Source organism: Hyperolius riggenbachi, chromosome 3, assembly GCF_040937935.1.
Source record: "Hyperolius riggenbachi isolate aHypRig1 chromosome 3, aHypRig1.pri, whole genome shotgun sequence".
Lineage (NCBI taxonomy): Eukaryota > Metazoa > Chordata > Amphibia > Anura > Hyperoliidae > Hyperolius > Hyperolius riggenbachi.
The window spans coordinates 441,268,265-441,286,817 of record NC_090648.1 but is presented as its reverse complement, the minus strand read 5'-3'; the positions used below and the strand labels follow the sequence as shown (position 1 = coordinate 441,286,817).

The window sequence follows — 18,553 nt, the reverse complement described above, 5'->3', positions numbered from 1 at the left end:
TCTGTCCGGTCATTTCGTGCACTTAGGGCCCATTCACACTAGAGCGTTTTGCCAGCGATTTCAGCAAAATGCTCAAGCGCTAGCGCTGTTGAAAGCGCTAGTGCTATAACACCCTATGGGCCCGTTTTTACTTGGGCGATTAACGCAAATCGCCAAAACGCAAACACGTAGCCTGCACCATTTTCACGATTTCCCGGCGATCGCGTTTCAGTGCAATAGAAGCTCTAAACGCGATCATGGGAAAATCGCTGCAGTGTCCAGTGATAATCACTCACGCAAAACATTTTGCGCTTTCAAGTGTGAATGGGGCCTTAATTGCATACACCATGTTGGATGATGTACATGCGTATACTGTGTGTGTGTACTGTGTGTGTGTGTTCAGCAAACATAGCAGACAGCATAAGAAACCTGGAAATTACCATTATAAGGGGAAATTTCAAACCTGCAAAAGAACAGCGGACATTTGAATGCAAGTTTATAACTCTCCTCCCCCAACCACATTATACCGACATCCTTGCCCGGGGTTCCGATGCCCTCCCTCCATGCTGCAATCGGGCAGCATGGAGGATTACAAAGTAAATCTCTCACCTGACCTTGTTCCTGTGGCGATCGTGATCTCCTCCCTGCAGTCCCGCTGTCAGCCTCATTATGCTGAATGAATCGGGTCCTGACTTGATGACGTCATCAAGCCGGGACCCAATCCATTCAGCATAGAGAGGCTGACAGTGGTACAGCATACCTGTATAGAACCGATATACCGTTTCACTCTGATGGTCCATGTCATTGTCTGCTGCACTTGAAAGCAAATGCCACCCCATGGCATCACATCTGCTGTTTAAAACATACAGGGTGTGTATATGCCCAGTGGGAACCCAGACATGTGCTAATGGGTCCAAGCATAACGACAGGAAAGCACAGGGTCCATTATGCACTGTGGGCAGCATGGTGGCGTAATGGTTAGCTCGTCTCACAGCCAGGGCACTATCTGCACAGAGTTTGTATGTTCTCCCCGTGTCTGCGTGGGTTTCCTTCGGGCACTCTGATTTCCTCCCACATTCTAAAAATGTACAGATAAGTTAATGGGCTCCCCCCTAAAAATTGGCCCTAGACTACAATACATACAATACATGATAGAGACATAGGACTGTGGTAGGGACTAGATTGTGAGCCCCTTTGAGGGACAGTTAAGTGACAAGACAATATACTCTGTGTAGCGCTATGGAAGATGGCTATATAAATTACTAAATAGTAATAGTAGTAATAATAATAATAATAATAATAATAATAATAATAATAATAATAATATCCGTCCACTGCCATATACTTTGGGAAGTGTGAACATGTGTTCTGATTATATGGAATATGAAATCTTGAAAATTATTTCCAGCAATAAACAGAATGTAGAGAGCAACAAAGAAAAAAATTGCATAAAGGTAATACATAAAGCCGTAGTTCGCAAATAACATATTAGGCCAAATCATTTGTGCAGGCGTTTTTTTAGTATTGTTAGGTACATCTGGTTAGTAATATTAAAGTGCAGTATTTGGTTAAAGTTATTTTTTAAAGGCAATGTAAGTGTGTTATAAAAAGCAGTAGGCTGGCAAGGCAAAAGCTGAGGTATTTATACACTTACCTGGTTCTCACAAATGTAAGTTGTGAAAAACGTTACGAATAGGTTTGTTGCGCGACCTACTAGTAACAGCCTATGCAACCTCGCTACTTTCATAGTGTCTCATATTTAGAGTCCTGCAAGTGTCCTGAATTAGGTCTGGGACCCACCACAAAGCACAATCGCTAGCGATTTGTGGTAGCGCTTTGCAAGTGATTCTGGGAGCGATTTCCCTGCTCTTATACAATACATTAGAATTGAAATGCTCCCAAAATGCTGCCCAATCGTAATCACTCTAGTGGAATCTGCCCCATCAATTTACATTGGCAGATAATTTAGGGAATTCGCCATTTAAATTGCTCCCCGAACAATAAAAAAAAACACTCTAGTGGGTTCCAGCCCTTAGGGCTACATGGGTAAATAGTAGCTCAATCCAGCAAGCGATCAATCACTCACTCCACTATTGGAAATAAATCCGGTAATGACAACTGATCTACAACCTCACACCACTTAATCAGCTTTAAGGCAAAAAGAGTACATTGAGCACTGATTGAAATGCTATCTGCCAGCTCAGTATTGCTTGGTGCAGTACAAAGCTATACAGCCATCAATCTCCTGCCCACTTAATGAAAATTGACCGCCACGCCCGATAACGCTTTCAAATGACCAAATGCAAGTGAAACAAATTTCATTCCCAGTGTGTAAAAGCATTTATTTTCACTGCAGAGAGCAGTAGAAGTTTGCTTATCTCTGGTCATCCACAAATGTAATCATTGCCAGCTGTAGCTTGTGCTTTCACTCTGCTCCCATCCCTTTACTTACATCGCCCTGGCAACAGCAGTCACTTTCAGCAGAAAGGAGGGGCAGAGTGAAGAGACACGGGCACAGGGAGATTCTTGCCTTTGCCGATGACCAGAGGTAAGCAAGCTTGTACTGTTCTCTGCAGTAATAATCAATTTTACACACAGGTAATACTTGGGAATGCTTTCAATGTTTTTATGTAACTAAGAGTAGTAACTGAAATTTTAATTTTGGGAGTATAATCCCACTTTAACGAGACACTGTAAACTTAAAAACGTCCCCCAGGGGGTACTTACCTTGAGAGGGGGAAGCTTCTGGATCCTAACGAGGCTTTCCCAGTCGTCGTCCGTCCCACGGTGGCAGCGCTGCCCGCCACCCCAAACCACAGCCACATTTGGACGTCAGCTGTGGTGCAGCACCGCCAGCAATATTTACCTTCCCCGACTCCAGCGCAGGCGCATTAGCGGCTTTCTGACGGGCTCAGGCAGAAATATCCGAGCTCAATCAGGTCCGCTCTACTGCGCAGGCAACTTGCACCTGCACAGTAGTGCGGACTCGGTTGCTACTGCGCCTACGCTGGAGTAGGTAAATATTTACATGCCCTCCATTCGGGGGCTTCTGGTGATGCCACCATGTGATGGAAGAGGACAGGGGATGTCTCATTAGGATCCAGAGGCTTCTCCCTCCAATGCAAGTACCCCCTATGGGACATTTCTAAGTTTACAGATTCTTTTCAAACTTTCACCCAAGACCATCGTGAACAATCACCTCAGCCCAGACTAATCTGGCATTTGGCTTTAAATCCACTATGTGCCCTCTTCAGTGGCTAGATTTAGCAGTACCTTTAAGGTGTGCTAAAGGTGCCTGTCACAAGATATGTCTGATTTATCTCCCTAGTTAGGAAGCTAACTACACACATTATAGAATGGAATATCTGACTTGTCCATGTTGTGATCATTAAAGTGAAGTCGACTTCAGCCAAAGCTCTTCATGCAACAGAACAGTTAGTGATGAAAGAATAGGAAAAAGCAGAAGAAGGGCACAGCAGACCAAACCACACTTACCTCATCAACCATAAGACGTTTAAAGGTCTGGAGTGACAAAAGGGTAAAATGAAAAACAGAAGACAAAGTCAGTCAGACAGTTACCGTAACCCACAGATTCCACCATAAATATGAGAACAGAATTAACTGAACACCAACATTTAAATAGGGCAAACCGACATGTAAATTGGGAATACCGACATGTAAATAGGGAGCACCAACATTTAAATAGAGAGCACCAACATTGACATATGTGTGGAAACAGAAAATTCAGCACAGCATGGAAGGAACAGAAATGTGTATACAGCTTCCAAGCCAGGAGTTCAAAGACAACTGAAGTGAAAAGCAGGGCTGTGAAGTCAGTACAAAAATCATCCGACTCCAACTCCTAAGTTTATGAAATCACCAACTTCGACTCCAGGTACCAAAAATGGCTCTTTGTATTAGACTCCTTTGTCTAATACTTCCCAGGGCTGTGTATTTGGTCGGAAACTGATATGACTCCTCAGTTTATGAAACCATCGACTCCAGGTAACCAAAATTGCTCTGACTCCAACTCCACAGCCCTGGTGAGAAGTATATGGAGGCGGCCATATTTATTTCCTTTTAAACAATATCAGTTGCCTGGCAGCCCTGCTGATTTATTTTGCTGCTGCAGCGTTTAAATCAAACCAGAAACAAGCATGCAGCTAATCTTGTCAGATCTGACAAAGTCAGAAACGCCTGATCTGCTGCATGCTTGTTCAGAGTCTATGGCTAAAAGTATTAGAGGCAGAGAATCAGCAGGAAAGTCAGGCAACTAGTATTGCTTAAAAAGAAAATATAGCAGCCTCCATATCCCTCTCACCTCAGTTGTCTTTTAAACACAGATTTCTCAACACAACCCTAAATGAAGGACATGAGGCACAATTTGAGCGTTTAAATGGAAACTAGCTTTTATTGAAAAAATGTGATGCATAATTAACAGTAAAGCTCAATGCCAGGTTTATCTGTAAAAATATCAGCGCATAAATGTTTCCTCTACATCAAAGTAAACAGAGATAGTTTAATTGTAATCCGTCTGCAGTTTTGGATACAAGATATAATTCAATTTAAACCTGTGGACAGGTCAGTGCATCTTCACAGAGACTGAGCTCTCCCCAGAGACTCTTATGCTAGGAGGGGGCAGTCTTGCTCCACCCACTTGTATAGTATAGTAAGCTACTTTCCTGTCTCTTAAAGGACACCTGTAGTGAGAGTAATATGGAGGCTGCCTTTATTTCCAAGCAATACAGATTGCTTGGCTGTCCAGATCATCTGCCTCTAATAATTTTATCCATAAACTCTGAACAAGCATGCAGATCAGATCCTTTGAGTCTGACTGGATTAGCTGCATGCTTGTTTCCAGTGTGTGATTCAGACTCTAGTGCAACCAAAAATCAGCAGGACGCCAGACAACTGGTATTGCGTAAATGGAAATAAATATGGCAGCCTCCATATGTCTTCCACTTCTGGCTACCTTTGGTCAACGGTCAATGAGGAGATGGTCAATGAGGTGCTAAGAATTCAAAGTTGTTGCAAATTGTATGCAAGTACATGCTGTTCGGAAATGAATATTTGACTTCTGCATTTCAAGCAGCAAATAAACCAAAAATTTGTGCAGCAAATAAACAGATGTTGTACAGGAAGGAGAGTTAGAATTCCCAACAAGTGTTAACCAGGTTCCTTACTATTCAGCGCTTCAATGAGCTTCTTACTTTAGCTGTATTTGAGTCACGCTCCAGCAACAAACAAGCATGCAGCCAGTGGAGTCAGACCAGAGTCAGAGCATCTGATCGGCATGCTCATTCTGCGCCAGTGAGAGGAAGCATCAGCACAGAAGTCAGGTGACTAGTGTAGTTTATTAGAGAATGAAGATGGCAGTCTCCGTATTCCTCTCACTTCAGGTTCCCTTTAAAGTGTACCAGAGCTGTGGGTAAAAGAAGATTTGATACCCATCCGCAGCTTAGTCCCACGCTGTCCACCCGTGGTCTGCCGTTCAGCTGCGATCAGCCCCAGTAAGAGGCTCAGTCGAGTCCAGTCTGGGTCTTCTGCGCATGCACGGACCTCCCGCACATGCACAGTAGACCCGGACTAACACGACCCAGTTACCAGGGCAGTTAGTGGCTGAAGGGCAGACCGCGGGAGGACGGCAAGGGACTCAGACGGGTTTATGCTGCTGGAGGAAGCGGTGGGTGAGTATCAAATCTTTTTCCCACAGCTCTGGTTTATTTAAGGTAACGGAAGTGATTGTCTACACTGTTTCTCATTTCATTTTGTTATTCTGCTTAGATTTCATGTTTACATTTCATGCATTTAATTTAATTTTTTTCAATTTCAGGCTGCAGCAAGCTAGGTTGTACAAAAAAAAAAAAAAAAAAAAAAAAAAAAGGAACAAACATTGTCACTACACTGCCTGCAACACTAGCTACAATGCAGCACTGTCAGGACTTTGCAGGATTTTCAACTACCTGCTCATGTAACAGGTACTTCACTTCTACCAAATGTCTGTACACAAAAAAAGAAATACTTCACACATGCTAGACTTTGTTTCTTTACCAAGAGAGCCATTTTGTCATGACCAAAGGATAAAATACATCCACAGAGATATTCTGGCCTGATCACGTGGTTATAGCAGACAGGCTCTTCTATTGTGGAACAACCTACTTCCACTTCTGGACTTACTAACTTCTTAACTAGCAAATAACATACCAGTAATTTCATGTTAAAGGGAACCTGAGGTAAGAGGAATATGGAGGCTGCCATATTTATTTCCTTTTAAACAATACCGGTTGCCTGGCAGTCTTCCTGATCCTATGTCTCTAATACCTCAGGTATACTGTCGAGATTTCCATATGGCGGGATATCATTTTTCCAATAAACTGAACTGTGTATGATCAGATACAAATAAACCTAATTAATTTCCTTCCCCTAAGGTACAGGAGACAAAGACTTTTTAATGTATGGTGATTGTAGGTTAATATATACATTGATCATTGAGAAAGGCAGAGCATATTTTCATATGGCGATATAATATTGCCAAGTAATACTGAATTGCACAGTATGTGTCCCTCTAGAAAGATTAGTTGGGAATAACAGGCAGTCAGCTGAGTGCTATTTGCAATAGGTAATCTCATTCACCTTACTGGGAACAATGATATCAGACCATTCTTTGTTTTAGGTCAAAACACTTGACAAGATAGCAAACAAGAGGAGTCTGAGTGACAATAGTGTGTTTAAAAATGGACTAATATCTGTATACAATGGCTCAAACCTGGCTACATTGAATGTGAAACCAAAACCCATGCAAGGTTTCTATGCAATATTTGTGTTTCCAAAGTCCAGACACAAACACAAGGCTTAGGAAATACCTTTATTTTTCTTATAGCTGGGCAAACCAGTAACAATATGAAAATGTTATTGAAAATGTATACGTGTTAATATAAAGATTCCCTGAATGAATATATCCAGAATAATATAGAAATGCTATATGTTTACCAGTGTTGTATGTTAAACAATGATGTTAGAGATATAAAACTCTGCAGACAGCACAATGTGTTATAATGAGAGATCCATGGTGGTTTTAAGCATGCCAATGATTTTTGGATCAAATCCAATCTATCTTAAATATGGTAGAAAAGGTCACTGTATAATAAATAATAACCAGTGATTCCAGCAAGGTCAGCTATCCATAGAGGAATTATAACATTGATTTATTCACTGTTGGGTTATAATAAAACATGATTTTTGTTTTTAGTTTGCCAAATATCCCAGTAAGTCTGTGATTAGTTAGCCAACAGCACCTACAAAGGGTGAAAGCCAGTATTACACTTGGGTTAAAGATTAGTCACAGAAAGCTCCCATTGGTCACTCCCACTGCCCAGTGATAGGCTAGAAGATTTAATCTCCTGGGCAGGACCATAGGTAGTGAGGGGAATAAGATGAGAGGGGTCATTCAATGAGAGGAATCAGACCATCAAGAGATCTGAGCAGACCAGGACATAGAGGATTCATGCCATCTGAACACAGCCACGCCTAAGAGGAACACGCCCAGAGGCCATCTTGGTGACTATACTTGAACCCAGTTCTGATTTTCTTGTTAGTTAGACGGCTTATTACAGCGCAGAATATCTGAACATATGATGTATTGATTGAATTTCATTGGTTGATATTTTAAAAAGGGGTGAGCTTTTCCAAAGTTGCAAGTTGGAAACAACTCACCTAAGTTCTACCATATGTTCATTGATAACTGGCTGTTTAACTCAGTCTTGGATAAAAAAACTAGACCTTTCAAGCCACCTCCTCTAGATATTTTGATACTTTGCCGCAGCATGTGCAAGCCACACCTAGCCAAATTTAGGACGACTCAATAGATATCTTATTCCAAAATTATATGTATTTTACCCGCCTGCTCTGTGTAGTAACACAGGCCAGCGGAGGTTAAAGTGTAGACAGAGGGAAAATTCCTGTCATTTATAGTTGATTGCATAGCGATTGTGGGGCAACACCCAGTCGTCAGATCCACTGAGTCATCCTAAATTTGTTATATTGAATGGTATAGCTGACATCAGCCAGTTTATTTTGGATAGCGCATTTTTGATTTTGGACTGCGCAATTTTGACTTTTGATAACCACCATTTTGTTTTTGATAGCCACCATTTTGTTTTTGATAGCAGCCATTTTGATTTTGATAACAGCCATTTTGTTGTTTTACTGAAATTATTATCCAGCTCATTGCTTATTATAAGAATGACCTTATGAGTTTTGTTTTATATCAAAAGTGCAATATTATATTGTTTTGATATTGTAATATTTATTCGATATTAAATTGATATTTTTATAAATTGGTCCACATTTATTTGCATGTTTAAACCAGTACTGTAAAACCTCGGAAAACAAGCTCACACAGTTAGGCGTATGTTTGTATTTTAGCTCCTCCTATTTTCCCAGGAGCGTTACATTTACATTTTTGATTTTATATTTATTTTTAAACAAGTTATACAAACATTGACAAAACGCCCGACATAAGAATTGGAGGCCCTAGTGAGATCCGTTTACTTTCCATTACTGGTTTAAACAGTGTAAAAACGTTTTATTGAGCTGGTTTTATTGCATTGGCTATTGAATCATGAGTGCTACAGGTAGTGATTCAGAACTGCATTTGGAACAGACGTTCCGAAAAATTGTGGAATTTATATTTATACAACTAAAACATAATGAGGAAGTAGATGAATGGATAAGCAGAATGAGGAAAAGTATAAAACAGGAAGCTGATCATATATTTCAATCTAAGGGTCTGGTGGATCATTATCTTTCATGTATGACCACAATAACCTCGGATTCCGAACTGAAGAAGAGGTTGTTAGGCGCCCTACCCTCTGTTCTATATGGGTTATTAGAGGTAGATATCCTTGCACAGTCTAGAAAAAAAGAGATTGTACAGTTGAGATCCCAATTGCAAGGAACAGAGGGAGACGTCCAATCATTGAACTCCCAGTTACGGGATGTGGAATCAGATCTTCAAATTATAAGGGCTGATAGAGACCAATTAATGATTAATATTTCAGACAGGGAGGTAGCGATCAAAAGTCTGGAAAGAGACGCCGAACGGAATCGTGAAGCGCATCGCAGACTTAAACAGGATTTTGAAGAACTACAACAGCAGTACTTCAAAATCCAACAGGCAGGTAGACTCGATAGATCATCCAGCCCTTGCCCGCCAATACTCACTCCATATGACCTAAAATGGCAAGGCATGTTGGATCGTATGGAGACGGTATGTAAGACTATGAATACCATAATCGATGACAGTACAAGGGTCCCTAAAGATCAACATTTGGATTCCTCTCCAGAGAGAGATATGCAAATGAGGGCCCCTAGGCATGATGATTCCCATAAAGGTCACGACTCCCTTGCTGATATTGATTCAGATGAATTGGAGGCTGAGGAGAGAAAGCGAGAATCCAGCCCTATCCCAAGAAGGGGGAAAGGTACGTATAGGGGGGAGTCAAATAGGGGAAATAATCAGTACCCCCAAGAAAAACAGAGCTCGGCCAGCATCATAAAATTCTTAAACACCGCTGTGCCAAAGTTCACTAAAAAGGGTTCAGCGCAAATAGCATCCCACATGGAGTTGTATGAATCCACTATGGACTCTTTAAATCTGTCTGAAGCAGACAAAATCAGATTTCTCCCATGGGTTTTTGATGACAGATACCGCCACTATTTCACCTCATTTAAGGAGCGAGGTATCATTAGATGGCAAGCAGTTTCACACGAAGTGAAGCTGGAGTTTGGGCCGTATCGCACTATCTCAGAAGCAAAACGAGATGCGTATCGACTTACTTGTCGACCCGATCAGAGCCCCCGAGAATTCCTTTCTGTGCTAAAAAACTCTTACAGTTTGGCATATCGGAATCCTAACTGGGAGTCTCTTGATTTTAAACAGGCATATTACGATGCATTGCCTACCCAAATAAAGTTAAGCATGGCCAATGAGTTAGACTTCGGAAACTCCCTAGAGAAAATGGTTACCTCAGCGACACTGCTGTTCAACATCAGTGGGAGTTCCAATGTAAGTGGGAGAAACAACAAAAAGTACCCAGAGCGCAGAGTAGAAGAAACCAAAGTGAAAGCGGACCTAAACCTTGAATCCCAGCAGAAGAAAATACCTCCTGCAAAAGTACCTATCCAGCAGGGCCAAAGACAGCAACAAAACCCTAATCAAAACAGACCACAAAATCCTAAAGGGTCAGATAGGGATAGCTCAGGTTCTGAGAACCAGGTCTACCGTCCTCGGTTCAATCGCAGGTATCAAGGATACCAGGGTTACCAAGGAAACCAGGGTAGTCAAAGGTATAGAGGTTACCAGGGATATAGAGAACCCCAGGGGTACAGACGTCCCCAAAGATATAGACAATGGGATAACCGACCCAGGCAGCAGTGGGAAAGGAGACAGCACCCACCTAATTCACCTAGGGGTAGATCACCACCTAACTCACCTAGGAGTGGATCACCCGCAGGGAACAGATATGATCCCAGGAACCAGAACCCTCGCCGACCTAATAGGTTTGATCAGCTTGTTGATCAAGTGAACAAATTGAGTGACATGATGGGTAAGTTGGCTCAGGGATCTGCAGGAAGACAGCATGAGGATTTTTTAGCTGGGGAGGCAGGGCCCAGCTCTGCCAATTAAAGGAAACCGAGACAAATCACTGCACGGAGATGGATATGGCAGTACTCAATACGGTTAATGAAAATGATGTGCAATGTACCGACCTACCCCAGGTCGAGGAAGGGAAGTCTAATGTGCTTGATATTTCACCACAAATGTGTGATACTGTGTCATGTGAGCCAGAGCGTGAAGTACCCTCTGTTCAGATTGTCCCATTGGTAGAATCCATGGGAACCCAAATGCCTTGCAGGCAGAATCAGGAGGAACAAGTTCCTAATACCCTGACGCTACAGAGAGATCATTCTCTGAAGCAACAAATGGAAAAACATTCCAATTTTCTTTGCAATCTTGAACAGGTAGATGGCCGGTATTTTATCGATACCCATCTACAAGATGGATGTATCGGACCGATCCCAGGTTTACTGGATACCGGTTCCCAGGTTACTATTCTGTCTTTTAACTATTACCAGCAGATCTTGGATTCATCACAAAGGAAGCCAAGATTAAAAGCCTTTGACGGTGCGCTGATAAGCGTTGGTGGTAATAGTTTACAAGTAAAAGGCACATCCTGGCTGACATATAAGATCGGTAAAAAGGTCATTAAACATCCAACTTTGATTGTTGATCTTCCATATGATAGATTGATCATTGGAATCGATTTGCTCAAACGACTAAATTCCATAATTGACTTCATTAATGAAGCAATATGGGCTCAAGTCAATATTCCAATTGCTTTTGAGCGCTCCAGCAATGCACAACTGCAACGCAGCTGCCATATGATTGAGGAAAGGCCTAACTCTGTTGAAATCCATTTCCGGAACAGTCAGATACCAGAAGTCACGATCCTGAAAAACGGTAAACCCGAGGAAAATGCTAACACTGTTTTTCACATCATAAATATCCGAAAGGATAAGATTGAAAAGATAGTCCTTGAAGAGGATGTGTTAACTATTTCCTTTAAAGGGGGAAACCAGGAAGTGGCAGGCATAACCAAGCATACACAGGCATTGGTTGAAATCGAGAAAATCAATGATAATGTGCTGGTTCCCGTGCAGGTAAATAATATTGCTCGGGTAAAATATGCCAAGTTGGATCTCAAATCTGAGGCCAGCTACATAAGCCTAGGACTGCTGAAGCAGGTAACAGACCCTCAGGTGATCAAATTTATTTCCACACAGGAATGGATCCATGATCTGGATAACGATAACCAGAGTCATAATGTGATTGCAAAATGCATTTTATCTGTGTCTCTAGGAAACAAATCTGCAAAACATGTCTTCAGTGTGTTAAAGGAACCACAGTACCAAATGTACTTAGGAAACGACATTATTCACCGATTTGCCATACAGGTTGATCTGGTTAATGATGTTCTGTGGTCCAAATTATCCGGAAACCCAGAGGAATTCCAGGATAGAGAACAAGCACTGAGATGGGGACAGCGGATACCATATGCAGTGGATATCACTGTCGTTGAAAAAGTAAAAATCCCTGAAGGTTGCAAATCATTTCTTTTACCCATTCGAGTAAAGAAGGGTCAAAAGATGAGAAATGCAGATGCCTTGATTTGTTTATCCAATCGGATGCAACAATTGGGGTTGAAGGTAAAACCAATTCCCCTAATAAATATTCATCAGGAACCATTATATATGGTCATGCAAAACATGAGCCCTCATAGTATCACGTTACAGGAGGATACAATGATTGGCTTAGCCATTGACTCAGAATATTACACTTTTGGATTCCAAAATGAAGTCATTGGAATAATACCTGATGAATATTTGACAGAAGAACAAATAGTGGACCAACAATATTTCTCAACACCTGAAGGATTGTTCAGCATACACTCTGTTTATCCTTTCAGTCCTGAGGAAGGTACATGTCATGTCGAGGAAACATCATTGATTTTCAACCATGAAATCAATGAAAGTGAGTATCAAACACTCCAGCAGGGTAAGGATCAAGCATGTTACACCCCAAATGACTTAACTAATAGGCTTGAAGAAGCTTATGAGGTAGGTCAACCTGAGATTTTCCCAGAATTTCAGGAACGGGTAGAAGAACAACTCTCTATAGCTGATGGATGTTCTAATGAATCAGAACGACAGCAGCTAAGGCAACTGTTCTGGGATTTCCAGGACATGTTTGCCAAGGACTCTTATGACTGTGGGGAGACTAACCTGCATGTTACGAGAATCCTGACTGATCCAGACGCACCCCCTGTGTTTATCAAACAATATCGACTTCCGCTAGCAGCCTACGAGTCATTATCGGAAATTGTTAAGAACCTGGAAAAGAAAGGTATTATCCGCCCAGTACACAGTTCCTTCAATCATCCAGTACTCGGAGTTCTTAAACCGAATGGGCAGTTCCGTCTATGCTCAGACTTGAGACAATTAAACAAACGTGTCTACATGTCTGGTTGGCCTGTACCATACATTGACCAATGCTTGGCGCAAATCCAAGGGTCTAAAATATTCACAGCCCTTGACTGCGCACAAGGATATTGGACAATTAAAGTGGATGAAAGGGATCAATACAAACTGGCGTTCACATTCGGTAATAGACAATTTGCGTGGACCCGGACGCCTTTCGGATACATCAACGCAGGCCACGAATTTGCTGTGTTTATGCACAAAGCAATGCCTGATGCAGCAGAACGAGGTACCCTAACTTATGTCGATGATATCCTTATCAAAAGTACAATCTTTGAGGAACATATTTCAGAGTTGAGATATGTATTAAATCAACTAAGAGAAGCAGGTGTTAAACTTTCCCTACAGAAAGCTCAATGGTGCCGATCTAAAGTAAATTTCCTAGGACATGAAATTACTGCAGAAGGAATTAATCCACAGAAAAAGAAAGTGGAAGCAATCAAAAATACGAAGTCCCCCACAAATCTCAAGGAACTGAGATCATTCCTGGGGATGATGAATTATTCTCGCAAGTTCATAGATAACTATGCTGAGATTACAAAGCCGCTATTGCAGCTGCTAAAGAAAGGAGTACAATGGGAATGGAATGAGTGCCATAAACAAGCTGTATCTGAGCTTAAAACAAAACTCATACAGGCCCCATGCCTTGCTTATCCAGAAGGTGGTAAACCCTTCTATGTTGAAACAGGTTTTACCGACAAGAGTGTAAGTGCAGTTCTTTTCCAAAAGCAAGAAAGACTGAATAAAATAATTGCTTATGCCAGTAAATCACTATCACCAGTTGAAGTCAAATTTAATAATTGCGAGAAAGCATTATTAGCAACTGTGTGGGCTTTGCAATATTTCAGAAGTTTTATTCAAGGTGAAAAGATCATTGTAGAAACTGCACACCAATCACTACAATATTTACAAAGTGATCAAATAAAAGAAGGTAACCTGTCAAACAGTAGGATAACGGCATGGACAATGTCCCTAATGGGATGGCCACTGGAAATCAAATATAAACAGGATACTAAAAATCCAGTTGCTCAAGGATTAGCTGAACTCCATGATTGTACTCATGTGGAACATAAAGATGAGCCACCAGAAAACGATTTTCTGGAAGAGCAATCTTTATCTCCATATAAATCCTATGAAGAAGAGTACTGCAAATCACTACCATGTGCATATGTTGATGGCTGTTCTTTTCACACAGAAGGAGATGAAAAGATGCTGGTTGCAGGTATCGGTATCGTATGGAATAACATATTTCCAGAGATATCTGCGGGATACAAAATTGGTCCCAAAAGTAGCCAGGTCGCAGAACTTGCTGCCGTGTATAAAGCTATACAAATGGCTATCGAACATGATCTTAAGGAGTTTGTTTTGATAACAGATTCCGAATATGTTCGGAACAGTTTTGTGGAATATTTTCCCAGTTGGAAAAGAACTAGCATGACAAGGAGTAACAAAAAGCCAGTCAAACATGGTAAATTGTTTTGTCAAATTGATGAACTGGTTAATACCCACGACCTTACCATTTATTGGAAAAAGGTAAGGGGTCATTCGAAACACCCTGGCGCTGATAAAGATGGGAACGATCTAGCAGATTCCCTCGCTAAGAAAGCAGCCATTGATGGTGAAATCTTCGATATCAATGACCTCATGGGAACTATCGAAGTAAATGTCACCACTAGGGGGCAGGCCCAAAAGGAGTCTCAACCCAGTGTAGCAATGTGGAGTCAAGATTCTCCTAATGAGGATCTCATTGCGAGCCAAAAGGGGGATCCCATTATTGGTTTGTTTTATAAACATATTGGAAGTCCACATGATTATCCCATCACCGTGGAAGACTGCAGTGACAACGAAGAATTACGTATTCTGATGAAAGGTGTGTCACAATTTTCATTACAGGATGGATTGCTGATACGAACCTCGAAAAATGGTATTACGCAATGGGTAGTACCCGCAGCATATCGGGGTTTGATGTTGCAACATGCTCATGATGCCCCCACAGCTGGTCATCGAGGAGAGAAAATAACGTATGAGTTATTAAGAGACTACGCTTACTGGCCACACATGTTACAGGATGTCAGGACATATTGTCAAGGGTGCTTGATATGCCCTCAATTCCAGCCACAAGGTCCCACTCACAGGGCACCGCTGATGAAGAGGCATAGCTATGCCATGGTCAGACATCCAGATCGATTTTATTGGTCCAGTAACAACGTCCTCAAAAGGAAACCGGTATATGTTAACCGTAACATGCCTGTTCACTAAATGGGTAGAATGTCTACCGAGTAAAACATGCAGTTCTAGTGTGTGCGCATCCCTACTCATTAACCACATATTTTCCCGATTTGGTCTTCCCCAGCGTATCGAATCCGATCGCGGAAGTCACTTCACCAGTGAAGTAATGACCAAAATGTGGGAAATCCTAGGGGTAAAACGGAAGCTCCACATAGCTTACCGACCAGCCTCTAGTGGTGGAGTGGAGCGTTACAATCAATCCATTGTAAATATCCTGAAAAAATTTGTTAGCGAATCAGGTAAAGACTGGGATGTCAAGCTGCCACTAGTTCTTATGGCTATTAGAGCTACTCCAAGCGCAGCAACCAAACTTTCTCCATTTGAGATGCTCACAGGTAGAAAGATGGTGTTACCCCAACATTTGCTTTACAAAACCACGGATCACAATTTGATGAATGCAACTACTGCACATCAATATGTGGAGAACTTACGCAGACACCTCCAGCATGCCTTCGCATTTGCTCAAAGAAACATCGAAAAAGCCGCAGTCAGTACGAAAACGTACTATGACCTCAAAACTACGCAAAAGGAGTATCAGGTGGACGATAAGGTGTATCTGTACAATTTCGCCAGAGACCAGGTAAAGGAGAAGAAGTTCCTACCTTCATGGAAGGGCCCATATCCAATCACCGATAAGTTGTCTCCTGTAGTGTATAAGGTTAAAATCCCTAAGGGGGATGACTTTGTTGAAAAATGGGTACATATTAATCAACTGCGTATATGTCACCCTAGCTCACAGTTGCGGAGAATTGAGCAATCTTGAAATGTATGCTAATAAATTATTTTTCTCCTGACAGGTATACCTAATGATGTGTTAATCTCTACTAGAATCCATATGGACACAAAGATTCCAATCCGGCGCAAAGATGTCCCACCTGACGATTGCCATCCTTTACGCAGTCCTAATCTTGGGGAAGAGTGCCGAGCCAAGTGTGGTGCCAGGTCCAGCATCCATGATGTTACCGGATACCGCGGAGTTCATCATGACCAGATAGACGTTCCTATCCCAGAGGGTCCAGATGAGCCTAAACCCGCGATGTGTCGTTAAATGACGAGCTGATGTATCCGAGGTCCATTTGATGGAGATGCAAGTCTGATACCTGTTGCACACCAGATACTCACAGGAGTGAGTTATTCAAATCTTGAATCAGATCCGGAAAATCCTTTTATTTGAACCAAAGGCCAAAGCAGTTCATCGCTGTTACAGTTGCTGTTTGCTACCTTTGCAACAAGAGGAAACCTGTTTGTTTACAGCTGGAGTATCATTTGCCAAGTTTATTTTTCTTGAAGCATGAAACATGAACTTCAATATGATGAAGACAATGTTTTAAAGTCCATTTCCCTCTGTACTTGGATTACAAATACAAAACATAAAGGTTATTCACAACGCGTTCCCACGGGAATGAAGAAAACGAAAAACGTTTAATAATCCTTGTTGTTCTTTTGAAATGATCACACACTGGAACATTCCAAAAGAAAAGGGGGATGTGTCGAGATTTCCATATGGCGGGATATCATTTTTCCAATAAACTGAACTGTGTATGATCAGATACAAATAAACCTAATTAATTTCCTTCCCCTAAGGTACAGGAGACAAAGACTTTTTAATGTATGGTGATTGTAGGTTAATATATACATTGATCATTGAGAAAGGCAGAGCATATTTTCATATGGCGATATAATATTGCCAAGTAATACTGAATTGCACAGTATGTGTCCCTCTAGAAAGATTAGTTGGGAATAACAGGCAGTCAGCTGAGTGCTATTTGCAATAGGTAATCTCATTCACCTTACTGGGAACAATGATATCAGACCATTCTTTGTTTTAGGTCAAAACACTTGACAAGATAGCAAACAAGAGGAGTCTGAGTGACAATAGTGTGTTTAAAAATGGACTAATATCTGTATACAATGGCTCAAACCTGGCTACATTGAATGTGAAACCAAAACCCATGCAAGGTTTCTATGCAATATTTGTGTTTCCAAAGTCCAGACACAAACACAAGGCTTAGGAAATACCTTTATTTTTCTTATAGCTGGGCAAACCAGTAACAATATGAAAATGTTATTGAAAATGTATACGTGTTAATATAAAGATTCCCTGAATGAATATATCCAGAATAATATAGAAATGCTATATGTTTACCAGTGTTGTATGTTAAACAATGATGTTAGAGATATAAAACTCTGCAGACAGCACAATGTGTTATAATGAGAGATCCATGGTGGTTTTAAGCATGCCAATGATTTTTGGATCAAATCCAATCTATCTTAAATATGGTAGAAAAGGTCACTGTATAATAAATAATAACCAGTGATTCCAGCAAGGTCAGCTATCCATAGAGGAATTATAACATTGATTTATTCACTGTTGGGTTATAATAAAACATGATTTTTGTTTTTAGTTTGCCAAATATCCCAGTAAGTCTGTGATTAGTTAGCCAACAGCACCTACAAAGGGTGAAAGCCAGTATTACACTTGGGTTAAAGATTAGTCACAGAAAGCTCCCATTGGTCACTCCCACTGCCCAGTGATAGGCTAGAAGATTTAATCTCCTGGGCAGGACCATAGGTAGTGAGGGGAATAAGATGAGAGGGGTCATTCAATGAGAGGAATCAGACCATCAAGAGATCTGAGCAGACCAGGACATAGAGGATTCATGCCATCTGAACACAGCCACGCCTAAGAGGAACACGCCCAGAGGCCATCTTGGTGACTATACTTGAACCCAGTTCTGATTTTCTTGTTAGTTAGACGGCTTATTACAGCGCAGAATATCTGAACATATGATGTATTGATTGAATTTCATTGGTTGATATTTTAAAAAGGGGTGAGCTTTTCCAAAGTTGCAAGTTGGAAACAACTCACCTAAGTTCTACCATATGTTCATTGATAACTGGCTGTTTAACTCAGTCTTGGATAAAAAAACTAGACCTTTCAAGCCACCTCCTCTAGATATTTTGATACTTTGCCGCAGCATGTGCAAGCCACACCTAGCCAAATTTAGGACGACTCAATAGATATCTTATTCCAAAATTATATGTATTTTACCCGCCTGCTCTGTGTAGTAACACAGGCCAGCGGAGGTTAAAGTGTAGACAGAGGGAAAATTCCTGTCATTTATAGTTGATTGCATAGCGATTGTGGGGCAACACCCAGTCGTCAGATCCACTGAGTCATCCTAAA

At 41.3% G+C, this 18,553-nt stretch overlaps 1 protein-coding gene across 1 annotated transcript in view; it reads right to left on the bottom strand.

The window, feature by feature from the left end:
• The window catches only part of DIAPH1 (diaphanous related formin 1), a 239,636-nt gene that overhangs the window by 108,447 nt on the left and 112,636 nt on the right, over window positions 1–18,553 (bottom strand). Inside the window, exon 2 of the mRNA XM_068277775.1 lies at window positions 3,475–3,501. Coding sequence (XP_068133876.1) covers window positions 3,475–3,501 — 27 coding nt within the window. The remainder of the gene's footprint in view (window positions 1–3,474; window positions 3,502–18,553) is intronic.